The sequence below is a fragment of the Choloepus didactylus genome, chromosome 9 (genome assembly GCF_015220235.1).
Source record: "Choloepus didactylus isolate mChoDid1 chromosome 9, mChoDid1.pri, whole genome shotgun sequence".
Taxonomy (NCBI): Eukaryota; Metazoa; Chordata; class Mammalia; order Pilosa; family Megalonychidae; genus Choloepus; species Choloepus didactylus.
In genome coordinates this window covers 22,040,127-22,064,621 of record NC_051315.1, presented here as the reverse complement: position 1 = coordinate 22,064,621, position 24,495 = coordinate 22,040,127, and the positions used below count along the sequence as shown (strand labels likewise).

General features: G+C 43.1%; 1 protein-coding gene across 5 annotated transcripts in view; it reads right to left on the bottom strand.

Annotated features, from left to right (window-relative positions):
- MGAT5 (alpha-1,6-mannosylglycoprotein 6-beta-N-acetylglucosaminyltransferase) overlaps positions 1–24,495 on the bottom strand; it is a 367,093-nt gene that overhangs the window by 181,084 nt on the left and 161,514 nt on the right. For all 5 annotated transcript variants that reach the window (XM_037850477.1, XM_037850476.1, XM_037850478.1 and 2 more), the window contains one exon: positions 17,523–17,687. In XM_037850477.1, coding sequence (XP_037706405.1) covers positions 17,523–17,687 — 165 coding nt within the window. The remainder of the gene's footprint in view (positions 1–17,522; positions 17,688–24,495) is intronic.

Sequence of the window (24,495 nt, the reverse complement as noted above, 5' to 3'; positions counted from 1 at the left end):
GTGCAAGAAAATTTCCCAGACAAAAAAAGACACGTGTCCCAATTGAAAAGATTCGCTGACAGGCCTGAACAATGATGAAATATTGTCCATCCTGGGTACAAGAAATATTAGAACACCAGGGTGGAAAGCAAATCCCACTTGCTTCCAGAGGGGCCACAGGTCACATCTAGGTAAGATAACAGCACTACATTCCTCAAAACTGAGACTGAAAACCAGAAGTCAACGGAGCAAGGCCTTCAAGATTTTTAAGGAAAAATTATTTCAAACCTAAGAATTTTATATTCAGCCAATTTATCACTGAAGTGTAAGTTTAAAATAATGATATTGTCAGCATTCAAAGATTTAAAAAAATTTATCTTCATATACCCTCTTCTCAGGAAACTACTAGAAAGTGAGTTTACTGGAAGGAGGAAATAAGCCAAAAAAGAGGAAGAGGTGAAATCCAGAAAAGTGTTGGAAATAGGCAGCCCGAGGACTCCAAATGCATAGCAGGCCCAGAAAATAACCAGGCCAGATTGCAGCAGGAGGACAGAAGGCTGCAGAAAGAAACCTGCTAAATAAAAAACGCATCGGATAAACGATCTGATCTGCTTGTCTATTAAACGGAGCTCTGGAGAAAAGGTTAGGACTGAATTTTTGTGAGGACATGCATGCTTGTCTGTTTTCTTCACAGATTTTTTTTTTCCCCTGGTGCCTAGAACAGGGCCTGGCACAAAGGAAGTGAATAATAAATATATATTGTATTAATTAACTAAAACTCAGCAAATATAAAAGGAGAAAATTATTAACTTTAAAAAGCAGAAAGATGTATCAAAGGGCAATTCAGTGTCATCTCACTAGATGGCTAAGCAGAGTCTTTTATAGAGTATGCACTGACCACTGATTTGAACAAAAAAAAAAAAAAAAGAAAGAAAGAAAGAAAAATAGGGGGTATGTTATGATTCCAGACAAACGGAGAGAGAAAGTGTGTGTGGCAGAAGTGGCTGGCAATGGTGGTATGTAGTGTCAAGGAGAGAAATTCCCATCTTCTTTAACAGAAAGTCAGTAGATAGTGTCAAAAATTGCAAGCTAGTGAACAGTAGCATAAAAACATTTCTGAGAAATATGAAGATCAATATTGGAAGAAACCACTAAAAAGAGTTCTCAGTAACGTCTGGGGTAGGGAGAAATGGAGAAGGTTGCAGAGTGTAATTTTTGTTACAAGCCTTGTATTATTTGGTTTTTAAAATTATGTACATGTCCTGATTTGATAAAAATAAAAAACCAAATTTAAAAAACATTATACCCTTTGACCTAGTGATTCTAGATCTAAGAAACCCTCTCAAGAAAATCATCAGAGTTGTAAAGATTTATGCTTACTGCAGTGATCTTTATCATTGGATAAAAAAAGTAATGGGGATCTAGTTAACAAAGTAAAGGAAAAGTATGTAGTTATTAAAAATTACACTTCTGAAGAATAAGACGTGTGAGAACGTTCCCTTAAAAATCAGGATTAAAAATTACACACAGAGTCAGATCATAATTTTTATGCAAAAGATGCATAGAGAAAAGACTCAATGGAAGTGTACACTACATATTAGCAGTCATGCACTCCAGAAGCAATTTTTATTTCTTATTTGTTCTTTTCTATATTTTCCAAGTTTCCAACAACCAATTTGTACTATTTTTTCAAGCCATTAAAAACTGTTTTTATTTTTAGGGCAGAAAAAAAAAATAAAAATTGGAAAACAATGCTGGGTATTTCTCTAGGAAAAAAAATGGCCTCATTTGAAATATGCAATGGTTAGGATGAAAATCAAAGGACGATCAAGGCACAGTGGAAAAATGAAGACCCAAAAAATAAAAACTCAAGAAACAGAGTATGATTGGCACCTGAAACATTTACAGTCACATCAGAAAAGGTTCTTGTCTCTTAAATTATCCTCCATTCTTAAGCCTTATACTGTTCTCATCTTTAAAACTATCCTATGTTTGACTTTTCGGCATGACAGTCAATGAAGTTTTATCCGGGCTGTAGGCAGCATCTTGGCATGTGGACTTTAGACTCCAACCTACCCTCTGACCTGGATGAGGCTTTCACCATCTTAGGCAAATTATGCAGTATCTCCTACCCTGATACTCCTTATCTATTAAATTGGGACAGTTATTGTGCAGCTTTACTCTCAGGACAGAAATAATAAAGTATTTGGCAATTATGTTATATTTGTTATATTTGTGCCTGAGACATAGTCATCCCTCAGTCAACAGTGGCTATTTTTTTTTTTTTTAATTTTATAAACACCCACAGATCTAATATGCTTAGCCACATTCACTGATACACCGTACTCATTCATTCATTGCCTCATTCTTGGAGACTCAACTATGTGCCACATGTGCCCTGTCTGAGAATGGGTGAGGTCTGAGGTCGATGAGCCACATCCTATACATTTAAAGCACAGACTAGCTTTATCTCAAGGGTCACTTTGTACAACTCTATCCTCTTGTAAGAAAAAGACTAGTTCAAAGGGAATTTGATGCACTCACAAAGGATTTGTAAGTTTTTTTGTTTTGCTTTGTTGTTTTTTTTTTTTACAAATAACAAATGGAGGTTCAAGAGACATAAAGCCATGCAGCAGTGTACTGAAATAACAAAAAACTGTACTGCTGGAAAGGAAACTATTGAGAGCATTATTAGTTAGGCTGGTGTTTATCAAGGTCAGGGTGTTATACCCACACTCAGGGCATGCCTAAGTGGTTATTTCCACTTCAATTGCCTGCAACATGGCTAACATTTTTTACAGCGCTTTCGATGACTCTGCTTTTATTTTCTCCTTGCCAAAATTGGCATCATGGTAAAGTGCAAGTGTGGGGCAGGTTTGAAGGATGAGGAAGCTTTGCATCTTTAGTAAGTATTATGGGTCGAGCTGTGTCCCCCAAAAAGGTATGTTCAAGTTCTATCCCCTGCTACCTCAAGAAGTGATCTTGTTTGGAAATTGAGTCATTTCAGATGGAATTAGTTAAGTTCAGATGAGGTTACCTGGAGTAGAGTGCCACCTCCTCCACCACCCCCCACCCCCCCATAATCCAATATGACTAGTGTCCTCATAATAAGGACAGAGGAGATACAGACAGGGGAGAAGGCCTCATGACTACTGAGGCAGGGATTTGCTTGATGTGCCACAAGCCAAGGACTGCCGGCCACCACCTGGAGCCAGGGGAGGAGCGTAGAACAGGTACTTCCCCATGCACTTCACAGGGAGCACGGCCCCTCTAACACCTCGATTTTCCTACTTCCAGCCTCCAGGACCATAAGAGAATAATTTCTGTTGTTTTAAACCATCCAGTTTGTGGTACTTTGTTACAGAAACCCTATGAAACTGTCAACAAAGAGAAGATTTAGAGGACCAGAAATAGGCAAATGTTTCCTCCACACTGAAACATGGTAAAGAAGATAAGATTATTAAAAGTAATAATAAACTTCTTGTCCATTTATGGCAAAATTCTAGAATACATTATTAAAATATGATTTAAGAGTATGTAGAATACTAACTAACCGAACATTATCTGAAAACCCTCCCCTCCCTTTTTATAGGGTTACTAGACCAGGAGACTGAGGGAAAGGTAAAATGTCCGATGACAAGGCAACTTGACTTTGGTCCTTCAAATGATAGCCTTGTGGATAAGACAGGACAGTGACAGGCTAACTCGTTGGATCTGTAGCTGGTTGAGCAATTATACTGAAATAATGTCAATCAGTGGTTCAATGGATTATGTCAACTTGGAAGTTGGTCTCTAGTGCCATTCCTCTTCTCTTCAACCCATTTATTGATAGCCAAAATGAAATAGTGATGACCCACACGGGAGAGAAACTAATAGTGCAGAAGAAAACGATACTTTAAATAAAGAGTCACAATATAATACTGATTATATTTAGCAAATAAGCAAAATAATATTCAAAAGGGATTAAGGTGAAATCCCATACTCAGGTATAAAACATCGACTACAGAGAAGCAAAAGGGGAGTGGAGGTAGGGAGATGATTTGGCTCAACAACAGTACATACAGAAGAGACCAGAAGGATTAGTAAACTACCAATAAATAGGGGCTGAAGTAAGAAGTGGCTGCCATGCATTCAGGCTACCTTAAGTGAGCGTGGATATGAGAGTAAAGTCTCTTTGCTCTGAGCTCTGTAGTGCTCCATTTCTGGAGGAATGACTGCAGTTCTGGAGCCCACTACAAGGAGAATCTTGACAAATTGGAGCATGCTCAGAGGAGGGTATCTAGAGAAGCTCCTGGATATTATACCGGGGTAGACTGGTGACAGACTTGAGGATATGCTTCCTGAAAAGAAATACTTCATGGAAACATGACCCAGGTCTCCAGAGCCTATTAGTTGCTCGCAAAGGCTAAGCCAGGATGGGGAAGTGAAAGTATTGAACTAAAACTGACCCAAAGCAAGATGTCTAACTTTTACAATGCTTGAGCCCTACCAGGGCCCTAGCACACGGGGGCACAGGCTGTGCACTCCACTCCTAAAAGCATCAATCATTAAGTTCAGGGGGCCACAAACATATTCTGTAAAGATCAAAATAGTAAATATTTCCAGCTTTGTATGCCATAGGGTCTCTGTAACTCAGAATTGCTCAATTCTGCAGGTGTAGCACAAAAGCAGCTGCAGCAACAAACGGGCATGGCCACGTTCCAATAAAACTTTATTCACAAAAACAGGTATGGGCCAGATTTGTCCCACCAGCAACAGTTTGCTGACCCAAAGCAGACTACGATATGAATGAAGCCCACTGAAGTTGTGCGACATGGCGGCTAAGCTCTACCACTAGCTTTGTTTCAATTAGGCTGAAAAACCATCTGGCAAGGATTTTGGAACACTGTAGTCAGTTCCTTGATTTGGGGATAAGGTTAGAGCACACAAATGTCCTCCACTTCTAGAAGTCCCTGAATCTTTGGCTGTGGAAGTAGAAATAGAAAGATTGGGTGAGGTGCCAAAGACATCGCAGCCAATTTGATAGTGGTAAGTCTACATCCCTTCACCAGAACTCACAGTAGCTAACCTGGAATTCCTCAGCCTGTGGCTGGGTTATACTCTGAAATCTTCTCATTGCCAGTCAGTCACATCTCTGGCCAGACACATATTTCTCAGAGACTTTACTACAGTGATGCCCATGTCTATGCACCCATGACATCACATAGAGAGAAGCCAGTAGCCAGGGCATCGTGTGGGATCCACTCTCTGGAGGCTAAGAACAGAGGAGGAGGAGCCTGGGGGCCATCCATTGGGGATGCTGTAGAAGGGACTCTTGTAGAAGCAAGTACAAGTACTTTTCTTAAGCCAAAGGTATCAGAGGAAGTGACTGAAACAGTGAGAACATCTGTGTCTTGTACTAAGGCAAGTAACGGTTACTTCTTCACCGAAGTATAGCTTTCATGATGTGTTAAACTAAAAGCAAGGAGTCACTTTAGGTCAAGCCTCACAAATGCTATGTAGGACCAGTGACAAATTCAGTCGCCTTCTGAGGACTCAAGGTCACATGCCAACATCCCCAAACCTGAGAAGAGTTACTTTAAAGAACAAACACTTTATTCTTCAACAATGGCTTTAAATCTGAACACAGACAGGCAAATAGAGACAGGAAAGTCTGCAATTACTTTGTGACCAAAAGCCCAGAACAAATCCCACCCAAAATGAGTGGTCCCTCTTTGAAGGATTTGGTTATGTTAATTTATTCTTTGGCAAATGAATAGAACTTGCCCCACTTTGGTGCCCCTAATATACACTTTTTTGAAGCTCATTAGCTTTGGCTAAAAAGCCTGTGGAACAAAGGCAAGCATGGAGCTTTCACCACCATTTGCTGAAACCACATTTTGATAATTATAATAATAGCCAATATTTACCACACACTTATTGTATGCCAGCAGAGACGACTCTCATGGTGTCCCCATGAGCTAGTTCTTACACAACAGAGACTCAACCTCTCTAAATGACTTGGCCAATGTCACACAGCTAGTGGGCCTCAGATTCAAACCCAAGCAGCCTGAGAGCAGAGTCTGCATTCTTAACCACTGCAAACACGTAGGGGCCGTCATGTGCTGGACCACTGCATACACACTGGCGCCTTATCATGGCTTCATGACCACCTCCTGAAATGCCCAGCTGGAGCCTAGCAGAAGCATAAATCACCGAAGATACCAATGGTCTCTTTAAAATTTGGTGGGGTTTGGTTTTAGATTTAACATGCCACCTTTTGCTATAGGATTAAAAGGGCACAAAGTTTCACCATGGCCAAAAGGTTGAAACCATCCAAGTGTCCATCGACAGAAGAATAGATAAACAAAATATGGTACATACATACAATGGAATATCTTGCCATAAAACAGACTGAAGTTCTGGTACATGCTACAACATGGATGAACCTTGAGGACGTTATGATGACTGAGATAAGCCAGACACAGAAGGCTAAATATTGTAGGACTCCACTTGTATGAAATATCTAGAATAAGCAAATTTATAGAGACAGAAAGCAGAGTACAGGTTACTAGGGGTGGGGGAGAAGGGGAAAGGGGAGTTAATTCATAAGGGATAGAGTTTCTGGCTTAGGGTGATGAAACAGTTTTGGTAACAGATGTCAGTGATGGTGGCACAATGTTGTGAAGATAATTAATGCCACTGAATTATACACCAAAAAAATAGTTTAAATGGCAAACTTCATATTTATATATCTATATCTCTATATCTATCTATATTTATGTCCACAATACAAAATTAAGATAGGAAAAGGAATAAAGGGGGGTACAAGAGTATTCCTTGAACATATCTGGGAAGAACCACCCTGGGGCTGCACAGGCTCATCTTTCCCTAGAGAGCCCAGGGCTCCCTCCCTCCCTCATTGGAGTCTCTGCTCAGTGTCACCTCTTCAGTGTCACCACCGACCTGACCTAAATGAGCACCCCCGTCCCTTGCCATCTTCTCAGGCTGCGGTATTGTTCTCCACAGCATTTACCACCACCTGACGGAACATATTTTTGTATTTGTTTATTTTCCCCCTTCTCTGCTGAAGTGTATCCCCCATGAGGGAAGAAACTACTTTTCTTTCCTCGTCACTCCATCTCCTTCCAGTTCCTAGAAAGTGCCTGGCATAGAGGAGGTGCGCCTAGTATCTGTTAGGAACAAACCAAATCAGTAAACCTGCGGGTGGTGGAACAACAGCTGCTTTGTATTTCTGTCTCCTTGCTTAGCTGTAATTTCCGAATTTTCAGCAGTAAAATTGAATCCCTCTTTATAATACGGAAGAAAGCTTCTGTTTTTGAAGTCTTTCCTTTTGCGAACACTACCCTGTTATTTACGTAGATGCACAAACGTAAGTGGCTGCTTTGGGTCACCGACAGTCTGCAGGCATGAAAACCACTGCTAACTTGGTCCCCGGGTGCCCTCGGGTGACAGGCCAGCATGAGACCGGGGCCAGGACCTGGCCAGGGCACACACCCAGCATTCCTGCTCCCAGCCAACTCGGCTGCTGCCAAGGGCCCTCTGCCCTCACCCTCGGCAAAGAACTGTCCCTGCACCGGCCACAGCCACGGGCCATCAGCCACCGTTTTAATCTTCATGGTATTCCTGAGGGTTCCAGGGAAGGCAGTTTATCTCTATCACCATGTTACTAATGTCTGACAGAAGCCAGAAAAGTAAGGAGAGAACAGAACCCACATCTGTCCCCAGGAGGACGCCACCTGCCTCCCCAGTTAGGACTCCGAGAACCACCGAAGCCAAGTGGTCTGCTGTGTTTGGATGGCAGATGCCGTCAAGTACAGTTTTTACGAATCTTCCCTTGGCCCCAACCCAGCTGCACCCTACAATAAAGTCTTAAATATTTACTTCATTCTTCTGCTAATCTTACTATAACTTGTATGCTCACATTAACCCTGTTTAATGAAAGCAATTATTGGGAAAGTTTCATTAGCATAAAGTTTAGACAGGTTAATGACTGTCTTCCCTAGAGAGCTGAATACCGGTGCACAGGAATTCCCCTCCCTTTTGGGGAGTGAGAAGGTGGAGTGAGGGGGTCAGGCACGGTTCCCAGATCTGCTTTAGTTTGTGTGACAGGCATTATGGGGCCCTAATACTTCCGCCATGTGACAGGGGAAATTCCTCCGTGCCAAACCCTGCAGATCAGTCCCATTCCTGCCCCCGAACGGTTAGAGAGTTTGAAGGTCCTGAGCTTTGAGTTTCCAAATCAAAAAGGCCAGGCTAAGCCAGCTGGTGCTCTGGGAGTAGGATCAAGCAAAAGGTTGGGACTCTCAACCTCTCAGTCCCTCTTCTCCGCTAGAATGCAAGCCCCACATTCACGACAGGAGCCCCAGCTTCTGACTCGGCTACATTTCCTCTGCCTGACAGGCCTGGTGGCACCAAATGGTCAGCATTGGATCCTTTTAACAAGGAGTCAGTCACAAAGGGCAGAGTCATAAGATAAGGAGGGATGGGTAGGATGCCATGGCAGAATCTTGGCATGCATGATCTCACTACATCTTCATGAGAGCATGGAGTGCTGGCATCACCACCTCCACTGCACAGAGAATCAGGCTGATGGTAAGCGAACTTCCAGCAGCAAGCAAGGAAGGAAGTGGGAAACTCTGCTCAAGACCATCTGATACCAAAGACCAAGCAACTTCCAGAAAGTTCTTTTCCCAGACCCAGTTTTCTCTGGAAACACAGCATTAGAACTGGGTAGTTTCTACACTTATCAAGCAAGGATCATCTGCTACACACATGGCCCTTTTTCAGGGGGTAGACCCCACATCTGGGTCCTTAAGAAACCCGTGGCCTGGCACACAGGGATACAAATAATGGCCAAAACTCATCTGAGTGTCTCATATGTATTAACTCACAATTCTCACAACAGTCCCGCAGCACAGATACTGCCATTATCCCCCAATTTATGGATGAGGAAACTGATTTGGCTTGTTCTTGTCTTTGGCCCGTGGCTGGGAGGTGGAAGAGTAGGGATTTGAACCCACACTGTGAGGCTCCAGAGTCTGTCTCTCAACCTCAATTCTACGGCTGCTGTTCAGTGAAGGCCCCCAAACAGGGAGAAGGAAGCATTAGCACATCCCCTTCACTGGATGCTCATCTGTGGCTGTCCCACAATCACTACATCGGACATCTTGAGCTGCACTAAGGCAAAGAGCGTGTCTCCACTGTAAACAGTGATTTGAAAAGCTTGCCAACAGGAAACAGAAAGACAGCTTACAACTAGCTAACACTGTAGCTGTCCAACTCTGACAAGGCAAATAAAAACGCAGTTTAAAGCACTCTGTCAACCTGAAACGTGCAGTCTTGCCACTCGCTCCGTCAAGGCTACCTGTCCTCAGGTTGACATGGATGGACTTGGGGCTGCAATAGCACAGGTATGACTTGGCTCAATGTCCAACGTAAAAGAAGGAGAGAGAAAAAGAGACTCTCCAATGCAGATTCTTTCCACTGTCCCCAGCTGGGGGGCATGTCAGCCCCCCTCAATCACATACCTAATTGGACACTTGTCCTATAACAAGGTCTGTTCTTAATTTTTAATGTCGGCAAGGAATTTCAGACCACCTTTATCACACATGCTTTCTCTCTTCCTTTTCTGGGATATAAGAGAGAAGAGACAAAATAACAACAAAAACTAGCAACCTGTTTTCATTTAGGCCATCTAATTTTAGAAGCTGTGGATATGCAAAGCCAAAAGCAGAGCTTAAAAAGAAAAAAAAAAAAAAAATCCCTCAAACCCTCCCAAACCTAAAAACACCTTTTCAAAAACATGCAGTCAGCTATATCTCCCCACCCACCTCCCCACCAAAACAGGCTTAATTCTAAAACTCTCCTGAATTTTTAAACCTCAGGCTCTAGAGTGAGTCTACTGAATTTATGTGTCCATGAAAACAGGTAAAAGATGCAGCCACAAAGACAAGGGAGTATCTGAGGGAAAACATATGCTCCATTTTAGCTGTGGAATGTCTATTGAACCAATACCATATGTAAGCTGATATCACAACCGTATACACATACCTCATTAAGCCAAATTAGAGCAAGTGGAATCTGTCACCTTCTGATTAAAACAAGTCTAATTCCAGTGTCTTATCTCAGATCCAAAGAATAACCCTATGCAGAGGCATTTACATAAACAATAGGAAAGTTTGCACAAGTTCCCAAGGCCACTCCTCAGTGCTCATAATTGAGCACTCCTGTTCTTCCCAGTTTCCCCATCGAAAACCGCATTCCCCATAGAGGAAATGAATCCAGCCATAGATTTCTCGATGGGTCGATAATTAGTCCAGAGGTGTTTAGATTGCTAAGTCCCTGCCTCTTTTCTGCAAGAACTATTCATTCAGAGGTCAGAGAGGAACCTGTGCTGGAGAGTAGGTGGCTAGAATGTGTGTGTGTGTGTGTGTGTGTGTGTGTGTGTTTAGTTGTACTTACGGTTTAATAACTAGCCACAAAGAAACAACAAAATAAATTATCTTTTTACGAAATCTCAGTTTTCAGAAAGCTTAGTAAAGAAAAAGCATTTCCGCTTTTAACAATATAACAGTCAACTTTCCAGGTGTTTTCAAGAACCCCCAAAGTGTATGTCACCCAAAGAAGCGAATGGCAGAAATGGCTCTCTGGAACTAAAGTCATGGCCACCTCTGCCACCATAAAAGTTCCAGTACATAGTAGCTGACTGGTGTGTACTTGTGATATTGAGGGGTATATTCAGCTGGACTCCTATTGAAAATCTGCTATTTGCCAGGTTCCCAGCAAGGTGCTGGATTGAAAGAAAAATGTATGACATTGCCCATGCCTTCAGCAATCTTAGGGCTTGTCTGGACACAGGCAAAGAATAGAAAGATCCAAGGATGCATGCAGCAGTTGTAGGAACACAAAGCAAGGGCACCCGATATCTTTTTCGGGGGAGTTGCAGGAGAAGGTAGATCAAGAAATGTTTCTTAGGGAGGACGGTGTTTCAAAGGGATCGTAAAAATAAGACAAACAAGAGCTAGAAAAAGGGGAGACTTGAAGACAAAAACAGGCAAAAGCATAAGGGCATAAAGAAACCGCATATAGTGGGCTGAGCCATTCTTATGCCATTCGTCCCAATGTGCCACTTTGTAAGCCGTAATTGACAAATGCTTGTGTATGCTAACTCTGCTCCAGGCATGTTCTAGGAAGTATTTTATATATCTCCCTTGATCCTCATAACAACCCCATGAAATGGGCACTGTGATTATTTCCCCCATTTTATAGAAAACTCTCTCTCTCTCTCACACACACACACACACAAAGGCTCTCTCACACACACACACACACACACACACACACACACACACAAAGGCTAAGAAGCTTGCCCAAAGGCACACAGCTATGAAGTGGTGGAGCCGAGATTTGAACCAGGACACTTCAGCTCCAAAGACACTGCCTCTCATTGCCCCTCATCTCCCGAGGACCAGAACCAAAGATCCAACTGCCTTTAAATCAATATTCCCGAACACATGGCAAGATACTTGACACCGTGAACAGGCTACTGTCTTCACAAAACCCCATCTCTGCTGGGTTGCTCCTCAAAAATGCATCACTGTCATCCTTCAAGCTACATCCCTGGGAATCGTCCTTGACGGTCCCCCTTTGCTTTCTTCCATAGTCTACCAGTGTCCCTTCGTGTTTGCTTCCACCCGGAAATGTGTTGCCAATCCTCCCTTCTCCCTGGTCTCAGGCCCATCTCTAGTGCCAGGCCTTCTCCTCTTACCTAAGTCAAATGAACTCTCTCTCGCCTGATTCCACCTCTGATCCCACTTTCATGCGGCCATTCATTATTTCCCAATACCATAGACCTCATCTTGTCATCCTTCTCCTTTAAACCTCCCAACAGTGACATTGCCCATAGCACAAAATATGAACTCCTTAGATTTACATTCAAGACTCTTCTCAAATCCCCCATCCCACCTCCCAATCGCCTCCCCTCTGTATTGCTGCAACTATGCCGTGCAGGATATTTTATGCTGTAAAGCACATCTTTGGGGACCTGTCTTGTTTTCCTTAACTTATTTAATTTACTCTCTCACATCTTGATAATTATATACTCTGCTTAAAATTAACAAAATGGAGTTTCTTCTAAAATATTCTGCAATTTAATTCCACTCTCTCAGACTGCTTTGCCATCGTTATTCTGAATTAGTGGCTCTTTCATGAAAAGAAATAATTGCCTTCTGTATAAGCAGGAGTAACATGCAATTGCCAAAAATTTACTGGTTTGGGTCCAGGGAAGGAGTTTCTTAAGGTCAAGATCCCAAAATAGTCTTCTGGGAGTTTATAGTCTCTTTCCTTAGAGATCTTGAAGACCAGTTGAAAAGCTAAAAGGAAGAAAGCCGGGGGAAGGGGATTGTGAACAGCCCTGCTGGGGAGAGGGAGGGAGACTTGACGTCTCAGAGGCCCAGCAGGGAAACCTCTGAGTCTCAGGCATTTTTCTGCCTGGACCCAAAGTGGGAACAAACACTTGTTGGGATCAGCTTCCAACAATACCTTGTAGATCAGGGTTTCCCAACTATGGCATGATCAACATTTGGGGGTGGATAATTCTCAGTTGTGGGAGCTCTGCTGTGCACGGCAGGATGTTGAGCAGTATCCCTGGCCTCTACCCTCTAGACGTCAATAGCACATTTCCAGTTGCAAAAACCAAAAATGTCTGCAGACATCGCCAAAGGTCCCCTGGGGGCAAAGTCACCCCTGTTTGAGACCCACTGCTCTAAACACACAGCTCCAAAGGTCAGATTCACTTCTGCTCAGCTGTATTTTTCTTCTTCTTTTTTTTAATGTAAAACAAAAAGCCCTTGACAACACCTAGTGAAAACCACACCATTGACATGAATCATTCTGTGAAGACACCAAAAGAATAGTTTCTGACAAGTATCTAGATATTTATGGCTGCCCTTGCAAAGAAACAGAGAGCGACAGGTCATTTGTTTCTTGCTCAAATTAACAGAGAAGCACCCTGCAATCTCTTCTCTGTCGTGCCCTTCGGCAGCAGATGGGGTCCCGCTGACTGGCCAATACCCAATCCTGGGAAAGGCACCTGTGGAGCCAGTGCCTAGGCTGGGAGCTGGGATATCTGAGATGCTACTTCTCCACAAGTGATAATGTGGGTACACAAAAGAAGGAAACAGCACAGGCACAACTTAATTTCAAAGTCCATTAGCAGCCCAAAGGGGGGAAAATTGCACTTCCAAACCCAAGCCCTGGAACTCAGCAGGGACATTTTTCATTTTCAATTTTCAAATGGTAGGAATAATAATTATGGTTAGTTTTTAAAGAACAGCATTCAAGTTCAAATACACTGCACCTTTACCCCCAAATACTGGAATATGTTGCACGTTTGAGAAATGCAGGGCTGCCACTTGAGTTATGCCTGAACCTTGGATTTTGTGACTGTGTTTCCCAGTTGACCTTGCAATTTTATGAGCTCATGACACAAAGAGAATACTATCATTATATTTTGGCTTTTAGTGAACAGGCAGTGCTGGCCAGTTACTCAGCTGATGCTGAATGAGAACAACTGGTTATTAACAGGATACATAAATGTACACAAAAAGACACACATACTGTTCCCTATAAAGAGATGCACAATGTTCCTGTCCTCCAAAATATTACAATCTAGAGTTGTAACCATCACATTTTATGAGGCTCCACAGCACAGAATCTCCCATGGGAGGCTCAGACATGATCAACAAAAAAGAGAGCCCTGCTTCTGGAGGGGTGTCTGCTGAGGTCTGAGAAAGGGAATTGAGATACCAAGTCATACTGCCAAGCAAATCCCCACAAATATAAATGGAGCAGAGAAAATGTCACCTCCAGCATCATCCAATCCACGTCAGCAGGATTTACTGAACAAAATGCAAAGGAAACTTTCTCAGGCCTCAGAAGACAAACGTTATTATCAGAGATCTACACTTCATAGTTTTCTCCCACGTTAGATACATGGCAAAGAACCACAGACCCAATCCTAGTCTCTGTAGACTTTGCCATTTAAAACCACAAAACTAGAGAAATGCAGGGTGAGTCTTTCCAAACAATGAAACATCATTCTGAAAGCAGAAAATTTTGACAAGGGGGCACACAAGCACTTTCAGGGAGAAATTAATTTACTATGTGATTGGTTAAAGTGTGGGTCTTTTTAAAAAACATCTCTTTTTTCATTTCTTTGGCTCCCCTTCCTCTTTAACAAGATCAACAGAGCTCGAAAATGCAGTTCAATTCAATTCTTGATTTTAATGAAGTTCATTTTCACCTAAATTTCTCTAGGGGCACATCCACTTTCACATAATAAAAAAGCCATAGATGATAAATTTGGGAAGAAAAGTCATTTTGGGTAAAATCTACATAGAACACAGCTAAACAAGGAAAGGAAAGGGGACACACACACACACACACACACACAAATACAACTATCTCTAAAAAGAAAATAAATTTAGGGAACCCTTCTTCAACTGCTAGGGTATCCAATTTAGAGGCAGTTTATAGGCAACCAGAAGACACATCCACAAGCAATAACACACAACAGTAAGCAATCAGAAACATCAGTGAGCAATAAGACACCAGAGTAAGCAGAAACACACACCAGGGAGAACATTTCTGAGCAATTACCACATGTCTTAATGCAGGGAGGGAGAATAAAAACATCATTTAACTAGGCTAGGAGCCCTATAAAAATGCACACAGTCACAGCTCAGGAGTCATTTTTGTGCCATGTCAAGATGGCCTGAGGACCGCCAACATAGGCATGGGTTAGAGAGAGTCCAGAAAAACCACAATGAGAGCTCATGAATGAGGACTGTAAACTAAAGCCCCCGTCCTTTTTTAGCATCTTACATAGCATAATCTACAGACATGGAAAATATTTTTTTTTAATGCATGTTATTTAATTAACAAGATATAAAAGACCCTCCAGCCTCTGGGAGAACTGAAAGGAGGATGCTCAACACATCGATATCCACTGTGGCCAACCCAATGTCTAAGAAAGGAAAGGTTCTGCACACACACACACAGAGGGACACGCTCTGACACAGGTCAGCCAAAGCAGTGAGACCCCAAGACCTGGAGAATTCTTTAGTAGACAAGTTATTAAATACCCCGGGAAACTGCCGGTTCTCCTCTAGGAACCTTTAAGAAAACGGCAGCACATGTTTTCAGACTCAATCACATAGGATGATTTACAAATGGAAGCAGGAGCGATGGAGCAAACTATCACCATCTCTTCCATACACAGCGTTGCGGGTCCCCAGCCGAGCCGCAGGGGATTTCAGTACCAAGGTTTTCCCTCTGCCAAGTTCTTCAACTCAACAAAATGTGCGAGGACACATTTTGCAACTTCTCAGGAGTTGCTCAGAGGATTAAGAAAATCCACGTACCCCAAAGAAATAACTAGTATTTACTAGATGGTTGCTAGATATCAGTATCCTCTCTTCATTCCAAGATGGGTCACCATCTATGTTTCTAATCTGTCTCTCCTCTATAAAACCCGTGTGCTTCAATCCTACCTACCTTCAAAGTCCACTTTTCCACAGTCACCCCCAGCCCACAGTGACCACAATTTGTGTTATTTTATGTATATGCATTATTTTCCTCACTGGCCAGTAAAAACTTTCCCCCGTACACATGGAAAATGCAGAGGTGTGAGAAGGGGTCATTTCGTTTTATAATTACGGTTTTCATTAGAGGTGTTATTGCTTCACAGAATTGAAGGGATAACTCTAAATTTGCTCCATATTCCCACAAAGCAGGGGGAAAGTCCAAAAACAAAAGCAAAACACTCTGGTTCTTTAAATATTAGTGGCACATCTAAAGGAGACCCAAACTCGAAGTTAATGGCTTAGAGAATGTGCTCAAGAGATTATTTGTTAACCGAGTAAACTGGCTCAACCCAAGGGACCTGGATCCCACTTCAAAGATCATTACCAATTCCCTCCCCTTTCAGTCTTGGAGGTCTACCCAGGACCCTTTGCCCTGTGATTTGGAGCCCAGACAGGGACATCTCTCTGCAGAGCTGGGCACACAAACAGGACAGCCAGAGGCAGCAAGAGCCCCATATCAGGGCAATAAAACATTGATAGCACAAATGTTTACACACACCCTTAAGCTACAGGACAGAAGCACTGGGGGGCAGCAAACCTAAAGGCAGAACACCCCACTCTACCTCCCAAAATGTAACACACAACTAGAACTGCAAGGAAATCCGACAGGACCTTTCCAATGGCATTTTCTACTGGGAATGCGGGTGGGGGAAGTGGAGACCAGAGAGGCATGGGTTCCATTTATTAATAAGCCGCTCAACACAGTGGGAGGTTTCCTTGTCTAATTACAGAAGCTGTGGGAAACTACAGGGAAGACAGGATTTATGGCCCAGATGACACTGCCTCTGTGTTGTAATTAAAAGTTATTTTTAATACCTTCGTTTGGTTGGATACTTTGGATTATTAGAAATATACTCTGCGATTTAAAACTTTCTAAAGGGCAAAGAACATAATGAAAAGGTAATACAACAAGCTTGCATAATGTGAAACAACTAAATGTTTTGACACTGGGGGGTGGGAAAGGAAAAATCCCTACCACTTAAATCTGTCCATTTTTCAAGAAAGAGGAGAAGGAAACAACACATTAACAAGTGTATTCACCTAGATTTTTCAAATTCCAAAAGTAACCCAGCTATATACTTTATCCATTAACAAGAGTTTGGCTACCACCCACCAGAACTATGGACAGCTCTTCATAACCATTCACCCGGACCACCCCATCCTTGGGTTCTCCCCTTTCTCCTGGGTCCCTAGGAAAAGCTGGTGGTTCCTCTATCAAAAGGGAGCCCTGGCTCACCACCAAGATGCAGGGGCCAACCCCAGGGCTGTGCCTTAGGGAGTCCAGTGTGAGCTGTGGACCCAAATATGCTGGAGTCCAATGTGAGCTTGGACCCAAATCATCCAAGATTCCAGCATCAAGAAGGCACCAGACAAAATGCATCCCAGTGGGAATTAGGTGGGGGTGCTCGTGAGTAGTGCGGAGATGGGCAGGGCCCACTTATTTCCTAAGTGTCTCTTCCAGAACTTGTATTTCTTGACATACACATAGGAGGCATTTTCTGCGATTGTGTAGGAGAGAGTTTATTACATGTCATAGAATTTTAAAACTGTCTGATGGGAGGCGGGAGGAGGAAGGAACTCTAACTGCTATCGGCTTCTCAGATGACCTCTATGTTCCATTTATCCACGCTATGAATCTTACCATTATGAGTGACTCTTAGGAGCTCATTATGTGCGAATGTGTCATAAAAACTACCAGATATCACACATGACGAGACTATAAAAACATTTTAACATCTGTTACTCAAAAATAAATTTAAGCTTAGCTCTCCGTGGTCATACCATGCTTACAGAATTTATATTATACCGACCGAAACCCACTGTGCTCTTTTATTCTTTTCCAAGTTCAAAGCAGGGTTTGATTCGGCGTCAGGACAAAGGAAACGCCGCTCTTACCTGCCACATTAATTTTCTCAAGTGCCACCAAGCTGGGAACAGCCGTGGTGGAGTTGGTCGAGTTTGCTCCCGTGCCATTGATGACGAGATTGTCCACCTTCGACTCTAACTTGCCAATGCGCTGCAAAATATTATCCAACAACACGGCAAGGGTTTTCTTCAGATCTGTAAAAGAAAATGCAGGTGAGTTTTAAATTCTTTGGCCCCTGCGTGTCTGCCTGTCCCTTCTCTCCTTACACAGAGAACAGACCTTCTCAAATGCTTCTGAACTGGCACAGTTTAAAAAGTATTGCAGGAAGACCTGTCCTAACAACCCACATCTGAAAGATGACAGGAGCCATCTTTAAGTGGCCTAGAGCCTCTGAAACAAATCAATCTGTTCAGGAATGAGCATCTGGCAACAAGTGGCATTATAAAATCATTTCCAGCCACTGGCCTGATTGAGCAAACTCTTTGTCATATGTTATCCTACCATAGCGCTCTATTAAGTTTCCCCAGCTTTAAGTAAGATGATTACTGAGGCACGAACTGGGAACCACAAAGTGCAACAAGGTCCTGAAGTGGTTTCATGATCATGATCATTGCTACATTCAGTGCTATGCACATCCCAGATTTTTTGCAAAGTGTTTGTTGATGTAGGTTACATATGTAGCATTTACTAAAGGCTACAGCTCCAGACTTTTAGACATGCTGGATAACCCACAGTTGACTGTAATCAGATTTAGAAAAATACTTCAAGATGTAGACTAAATTCATCTGTTTGGTCAACAAATATTTATTCAACAACTACTATGCGCCAGGCATTCAGACATTCTTCTAGATGCTAGGGATATTCTCTCACAGTTCTTTAAGAATTGATTCCCTTTCTCACAATCCCACTCCAGGTTAAGCAGTGGCAGAGGCCCTTCAAGGATAAAGTCCAGGGAACATCGTCCTCATACATAAGCAAACGTTTAAGAAGTTGGTACCCCAAATAGTTCACAAAGAAAGAGATGAACTTAGCCCCTCTACTCTGGAAAGGCAATCAAAGGAAGACAAGCTGAGATGCACATAATGGAAAGGCGGATGGACCACCAGCAAGCCATCCACGGGAAGATAATCCAGACTCAATTTATGGACAGGGAACGGGCAGGGGAGAAGTACACTGGTGGAGTAGCGTGAAGTAGAAGAGTCCGGAATTGAGAAATATGGGAAGGTCCCATCTGTTCTGCTGGGAACACAGGTCAACTACCTCTGAGAAGCTCTGATCAGGACTGGAAATAAAGATACACCTGGGCAATTCACAGACCGCAGACCACAGCCAACGAACCTGGGCCACGCCACGTTCATGAGGCTGCATTTTGCCAAGTGAAAAGAGAAACTCATCAAAGCAGAAACACAAGATACACAATTAGCCTGAAAGCTTGTGTTATTAGTGGTTTACAGACTGCCTGCCTGGCTTGAACGGATGGAAAACTACAAACAGAAACAAAAGCTACATCTTTACCCCGAAAGCCTGGGTTCTACATGCTTGGCATAACCTCTTCTTGCCCTTGCCCCCCATAAATCAAACTTCTGCACGATGTTAGGATCTGTAGCAGCTTGTCCATTCACTCACAATAACAAATACCTGACTAGGTCCATGTTTTGCTCTTCAGTGCATGCCTTACAGGAACTAGCACCTGCTTGCCACTGAATTAGAGCAGTGGGTTAAAACTAAACAGCTTATGGCAAAGGTGGCAGAAGGGAAGTAATGTTTACTGAATGCCTGTGACATGTCACGGGCACATAGAAGCAATCCCAGTTCATCTCCCACCTTCCCTGGAGATAGGCATGACTCTTTTATGGATGAGAAAATAGACTCACAGAGATCATGTAATGTACTGATACTTCCAGAGAGAAGTCAGAATGGGAACTTCTCAGGGTTGCTTAATTCTCTGATGCCTCACTGGGACCAGCCAGAAGTTGGGAACTTGGTCAGAGAAAAAGAAGCCCCAAGTAGGAAGTTCAGCATCTTTGTCCCAGAGCAGAGTGGCCAAGGGCCTGGACTTTGGGGCTGGACTTCCTGGGTTTGAGTCCTGCTCTTCTTTCCTGTTTCCCTACATATAAAAGAGTGCTAAGAAAAAAGCCTACCCTTAAGGGTTGATATGAGGACTTAATGAGTTAATATTTATAAAATGTTTTGCACACAACCTGGCACATAATAAGCACTGCGTAGCTGCCTATTAAATACATAAATAAAAAAAATTTTTAAACCCTCCTCTGGAAAGTGCTCTCATCCTTCCTAAAGAAATCCCTGCCCAGGCAGTGGTGCCAAGCTTTATCTCTTTACCCAAAGAGACGTGAAGTCATTCTCCTTGGAGGTCTGGAGTCCCACGGTCTGCAGGACTTACAGTGCGTCGCTGGCATCTCGTTAGCTGGCAGGGGCAGCGGGCAGCAGTCACCATCTCTGTTCTTACTTGGACCCTAAGGCACTGACAGGTTCTCCAGGGTTCTGGAGATTGCCAGAGGCCAGGCCTGCAGATGGGAGCAGCTGGGCCTGAGAGAGATGGCTGTGCAGTACAAAGAGACAAGCCTCAGGTCTAGGCTATCCATCACCCCCATCTCCATCTCTGCCTGGAGCCTGTCTCGCAAGCCAACCAGCCCCTGTGTAAAACTGATATTTAACTATTACCAGCAATTGTGGTTAGAGACCCAGAAGCCCTGGTTTGGCTTAAGATAGGGTTTCACAACCTGGGCACTTTTGACACTTTGGGCTGAGTAATTCTTTATGGTGGAGGCTGTCCTGTGCCCTGTAGGATGTTCAGGAGCATCCCTGGCCTCTACCCACTAGAGGCTTTTCACATCTCTCCAGCTGTAACAACCACAAGTGTTTCCAGATATTGCCAAGTGTCCCCCATTTGAGAACCACTGAATTAGGCACATTTCCCCCAACCCTTGAATTCCCCACTGCCCCTCTGTACAGACATCCAGAGAGACTTGCAGTGGAGGGGCCATAGGATGGGTAGTGAAGAGTGAGGCACACACTCGGCAAATGTGCAACACGTGTGAGCTACACTCATGGAGGAGCTGGAGGCACCGCTATGGCAGCGTGGGAAGCGGCAGTGAGGGACATCCGCGTCCTCCCTGTGGAAAAGCTAACAGGGCTCGCCAATGCTGATGGCCTCTCAGGGGCTGCTAACCTTTTGGAACCATGACACAAATCCACTGGATTACTGCACGGAGTCATCAACCCAGAGCAGTTGGTGCTTGTTGTTGGTGGAGCTCGCTGTGTTAGCTTCCTCCGGCTGATGGAACAAATCAGCACAAGCTTAGTGGCTCAGATGAATGCAAAGTTATTATCTTACATTTCTGGAGGTCAGAAGTCTGAAAACAGGTCTTTGAAGGTTAAAATTAAGATGTCAGCAAGACTATGTTCCTGGAGACCCCAGGGGAGAACTCGTTTCCAGCTTCTAGAGGCCACTGGCATTTCTTGGGTCACAGCTTCACTCCAACTCCTGCCTCTGTCCTCATAGCTCTACTCTGACTCCCTCCTTTCTCTTATAAGGACCCTTGTGATCACCTCAGGCCCGTCTCAAGATCTTTAACTTGGTCACATGTGTAAAGTCATTTTCACTGTGTAAGGTGACAGTCACGGTTCTGAGGATCGGGGTGGGGACATCTTTGGGAGCCATTATTCTGCTTATCACAATACAGGCGGTGAAGACTTCCCATCAATAATTAAGATGCCCTCCCTCAATTCACAAAGTGCAGCCCCCTTACAAGGGTTCTCTGCTGTCTCTTGCTAATCCCACCTACCACAAATTGATGTTTTGTGACTCGAGGACATGGTAGGACAAGGGGAATTCATGATGCCAAGGAAGGAAGTTGAGGTTCAGCTGCACAACTGCCACCCCAAGTCACCTTCCACTACTACCATCTACAGAGCCAGCCTCTGTTCTAAACACTTCGCACCTACAAACCATCTAATCCTGCCGAGACGCTATGAGGAAGCCGGTGGTGTTCCCATGCCCCTCTTACAGACGTGTAAACCACTACTCAGAGAGGTTAAGTAATTTGCTCCAGGTGATAGGCAAACCCAGGATTCAAACCCAGGCAGTCTTGTTCCAGAGCCAACTGCTCTCATCCCCATACCCTACCATTTCTTAAGAAGAGTCATGGACCTGCCCACCAGCAAGCATCTTTGCCCCACTGCTAGCCGTCAGGGATTAACCCCAGGGCTTCTGCCACGTTTTCTTGATAAGTCACATCCCACTCACCCTTAAGACCCGCTGAAGCCACTGTCCTGTGAGCACCTCCGTCGGCCTGACCCAGTGTCATTAAACATCGGTCAGTCACCCAATAAATCAAGTGGTCCAACATGAAAAGACTTACAAATCTGCCTTTACCCTTATGGGTTGACTTGTGTCACCCAAAACCACATGTGCAGAGGTCCTAATCCCCAGTGCCTCGGAATGTGACCTTATCTGTAATGGGGTCATTTTGGAGGAAACTAGTTAAGAAGGTCAGGCTGGATTAGAGAGCACCCTGATGCGATATGACTGGTGCCTTTATAAGAAGAGTAAGTTTGGGAGAGGAGGACACCATGTGAAGCCTGAGGTAGGTATGGTAGTTACGCTATCACAACCCAAAGATTGGCAGTGATTGCCTGCAAACCACCAAACAAAGCCAGGGGGAGCAAGGAAGGACTCTCCCTACAGAGGGGGCATGGCCCTGACGACACCTTGATTTTGTACTTCCAGCTTCCAGGACTGGGAAAGAAGAATTTTCTTGTTACTCAGTTTGTGGTACTTTGTTACGGCCGTCCCAGGAAACGAAGATGATGCCTTATACCTTGAAATGAAGATGTAATATAAGGCTGTCAAAGACCTCGGACTCTAGTAACTTCAGGTGGGTAGGCATGTTTCTCTCCCAACAGAAAGTAAACAAAGCTCACTTTCAACTCAACTAGCTATTTGAGTCACCATTTCAAAGTGCGCCAACACGAGATTAAAGGTATTTGCAGTAACATATACAAAAACAAAGCTGATGCCAGGCTCCTCTTTGTATCCTTGGCAAATAGCACTGTGCTTGGCACACCACAGGCACTCAATAAATGTGTGCTGCCTAAGTGAATAAGTGGATGAATGAATAAATGAATGAACTTCCCACAAATAGGGCTAAATTACATCTTTCCAGGTGATGAAATTCTTTCTCACCTTTGTATTTTATAGTTAAACCTGCAAAACTGTTAGCTGTTTTATTGCAATTTGCAAAAAAACTGGAATATTTTTGGTTGTGTTTTAGTCTTAATGTAACCCTTTTATCCAATAAGACCATACAGCCAAGAACAATTTCGATAGAATATTAATAAAGAAATAAGGGAGAACGTATTCCTTCAAATTCTAGTATAATATTTTTATATTTCTCATTGTGGTTTTACAGCTATTAAAACAGTAAAATGTGCCCTCAGCAGGATTACAATTTTCAATCACTAATGAGCTTTTAAAAGTTTGTTTGTGCTTCAAAGCCATAGCAATAAAAATTTTATCCCAACATTACTACTGCAATTCAGTGTTCCTAAAACTTACTGTATACGATAAAGATGAGATCAAAATAGTCGAAAACATTTAAAGTATCCATCTGAGGAAAGTGAACTTTGATTTCTATCATGCTGGAAGTTCTTTGATAAATGGTGAGATCTACAAAACTGCATTAGAACAGATGCCAAAGGCTTCTGTAGGTTTTCATTCCCAGGAAGCCATGAAATCAGGGAGCAAGAGAGGGCTGGAAGATTCTGACACATCTTTGAATAGGACGGTCAAGGAGATATCACTGCCAGCTATACTTTCCTCCACAGCTGGAATCTAAGGAGACAGTCTCAGGAGTAGAAATGGGGGTCCTGCTGTGAGATCAAAGAAAAAAAGGTTTCTAGGTCCACGAGCTACAGCTGTGAGATCAGCTAGTAAATCCCGACTGACCAGACCATCAAGTCAATCAGCATTTGAGGAGTTACTAAGAAACGTCATGGAAACCCTCTTGGGACATGCCTCTAAAAGCAGTGGCCCTCACTCCTGCTGCACATCAGCCTCACCTGTGGCTCAGAGTTCCCAGGCCCCATCCCCAACGAGCAACATCAGACTGTGAAACCTACTTTTTGAGGATTCTGAAGCACAGTCAAGGTAGAGAACTACTTTTAAGGGGAGGCCAGACCATGGCTTGCTGGCACAGAGTCAATTGTGCAGTGAGCAAGGACTTAAATCGAAGCTGCCAGAAGTCATTTACATCTGTCCTTACTCCTAACTCAAACCCCTCTTCACCGTGGTTGCCACGAGAGGCAGAGAGAGAACCAAGAAGACAGCCACACAATATCTTTACCAGAGGCTTTGCAGAAACCCAGCAAAGACAGGGTGTTAATAAGAAAAGAAGGTGCTATTGAAAGAAGAATTAACCCCAACCTCTCATTTCCATCCACTGCCATGAATATCAAGTTTCATCAATTATATATTTTTAAATTCATTTTAAAGTGACCTTTCTAGAGGAAGATAATACAGTTATTGTAATGATGAAAATGCAGTCAATTCATTATCATCAAAGCAGTGTTATCTATCAAAGCAATGCTATTTAGAAAAGAGAAGAGTGTCATTAATAAGAGATAAGAACTGGAAACCAAGAAAACACCCAACAATATTAAATTACATTATGTCCATCCACTCATAACACGGAATAAATCATCAGACTGTAAGCTCAGTGAGGCCAAGGACCTGTTGTCATCTCTGTTTTTTGCTAGTTATCAATATAAGGAGTATAATAAATATTTATTGATGGATGAATGAATGGATAGTCATCAAAAACATCTAATAGCATAAGGAAACACAAGGATGAGTTTAAAAAGCTGTATAGAAAATATGACTGCAATTTTTTAAAAAAGAACACATACATATGCCCCTATATATACATAAATATCTATCTGCATAAAAAAGAAAAGGACTGGAAGGAAATCAAAGTTTTATCA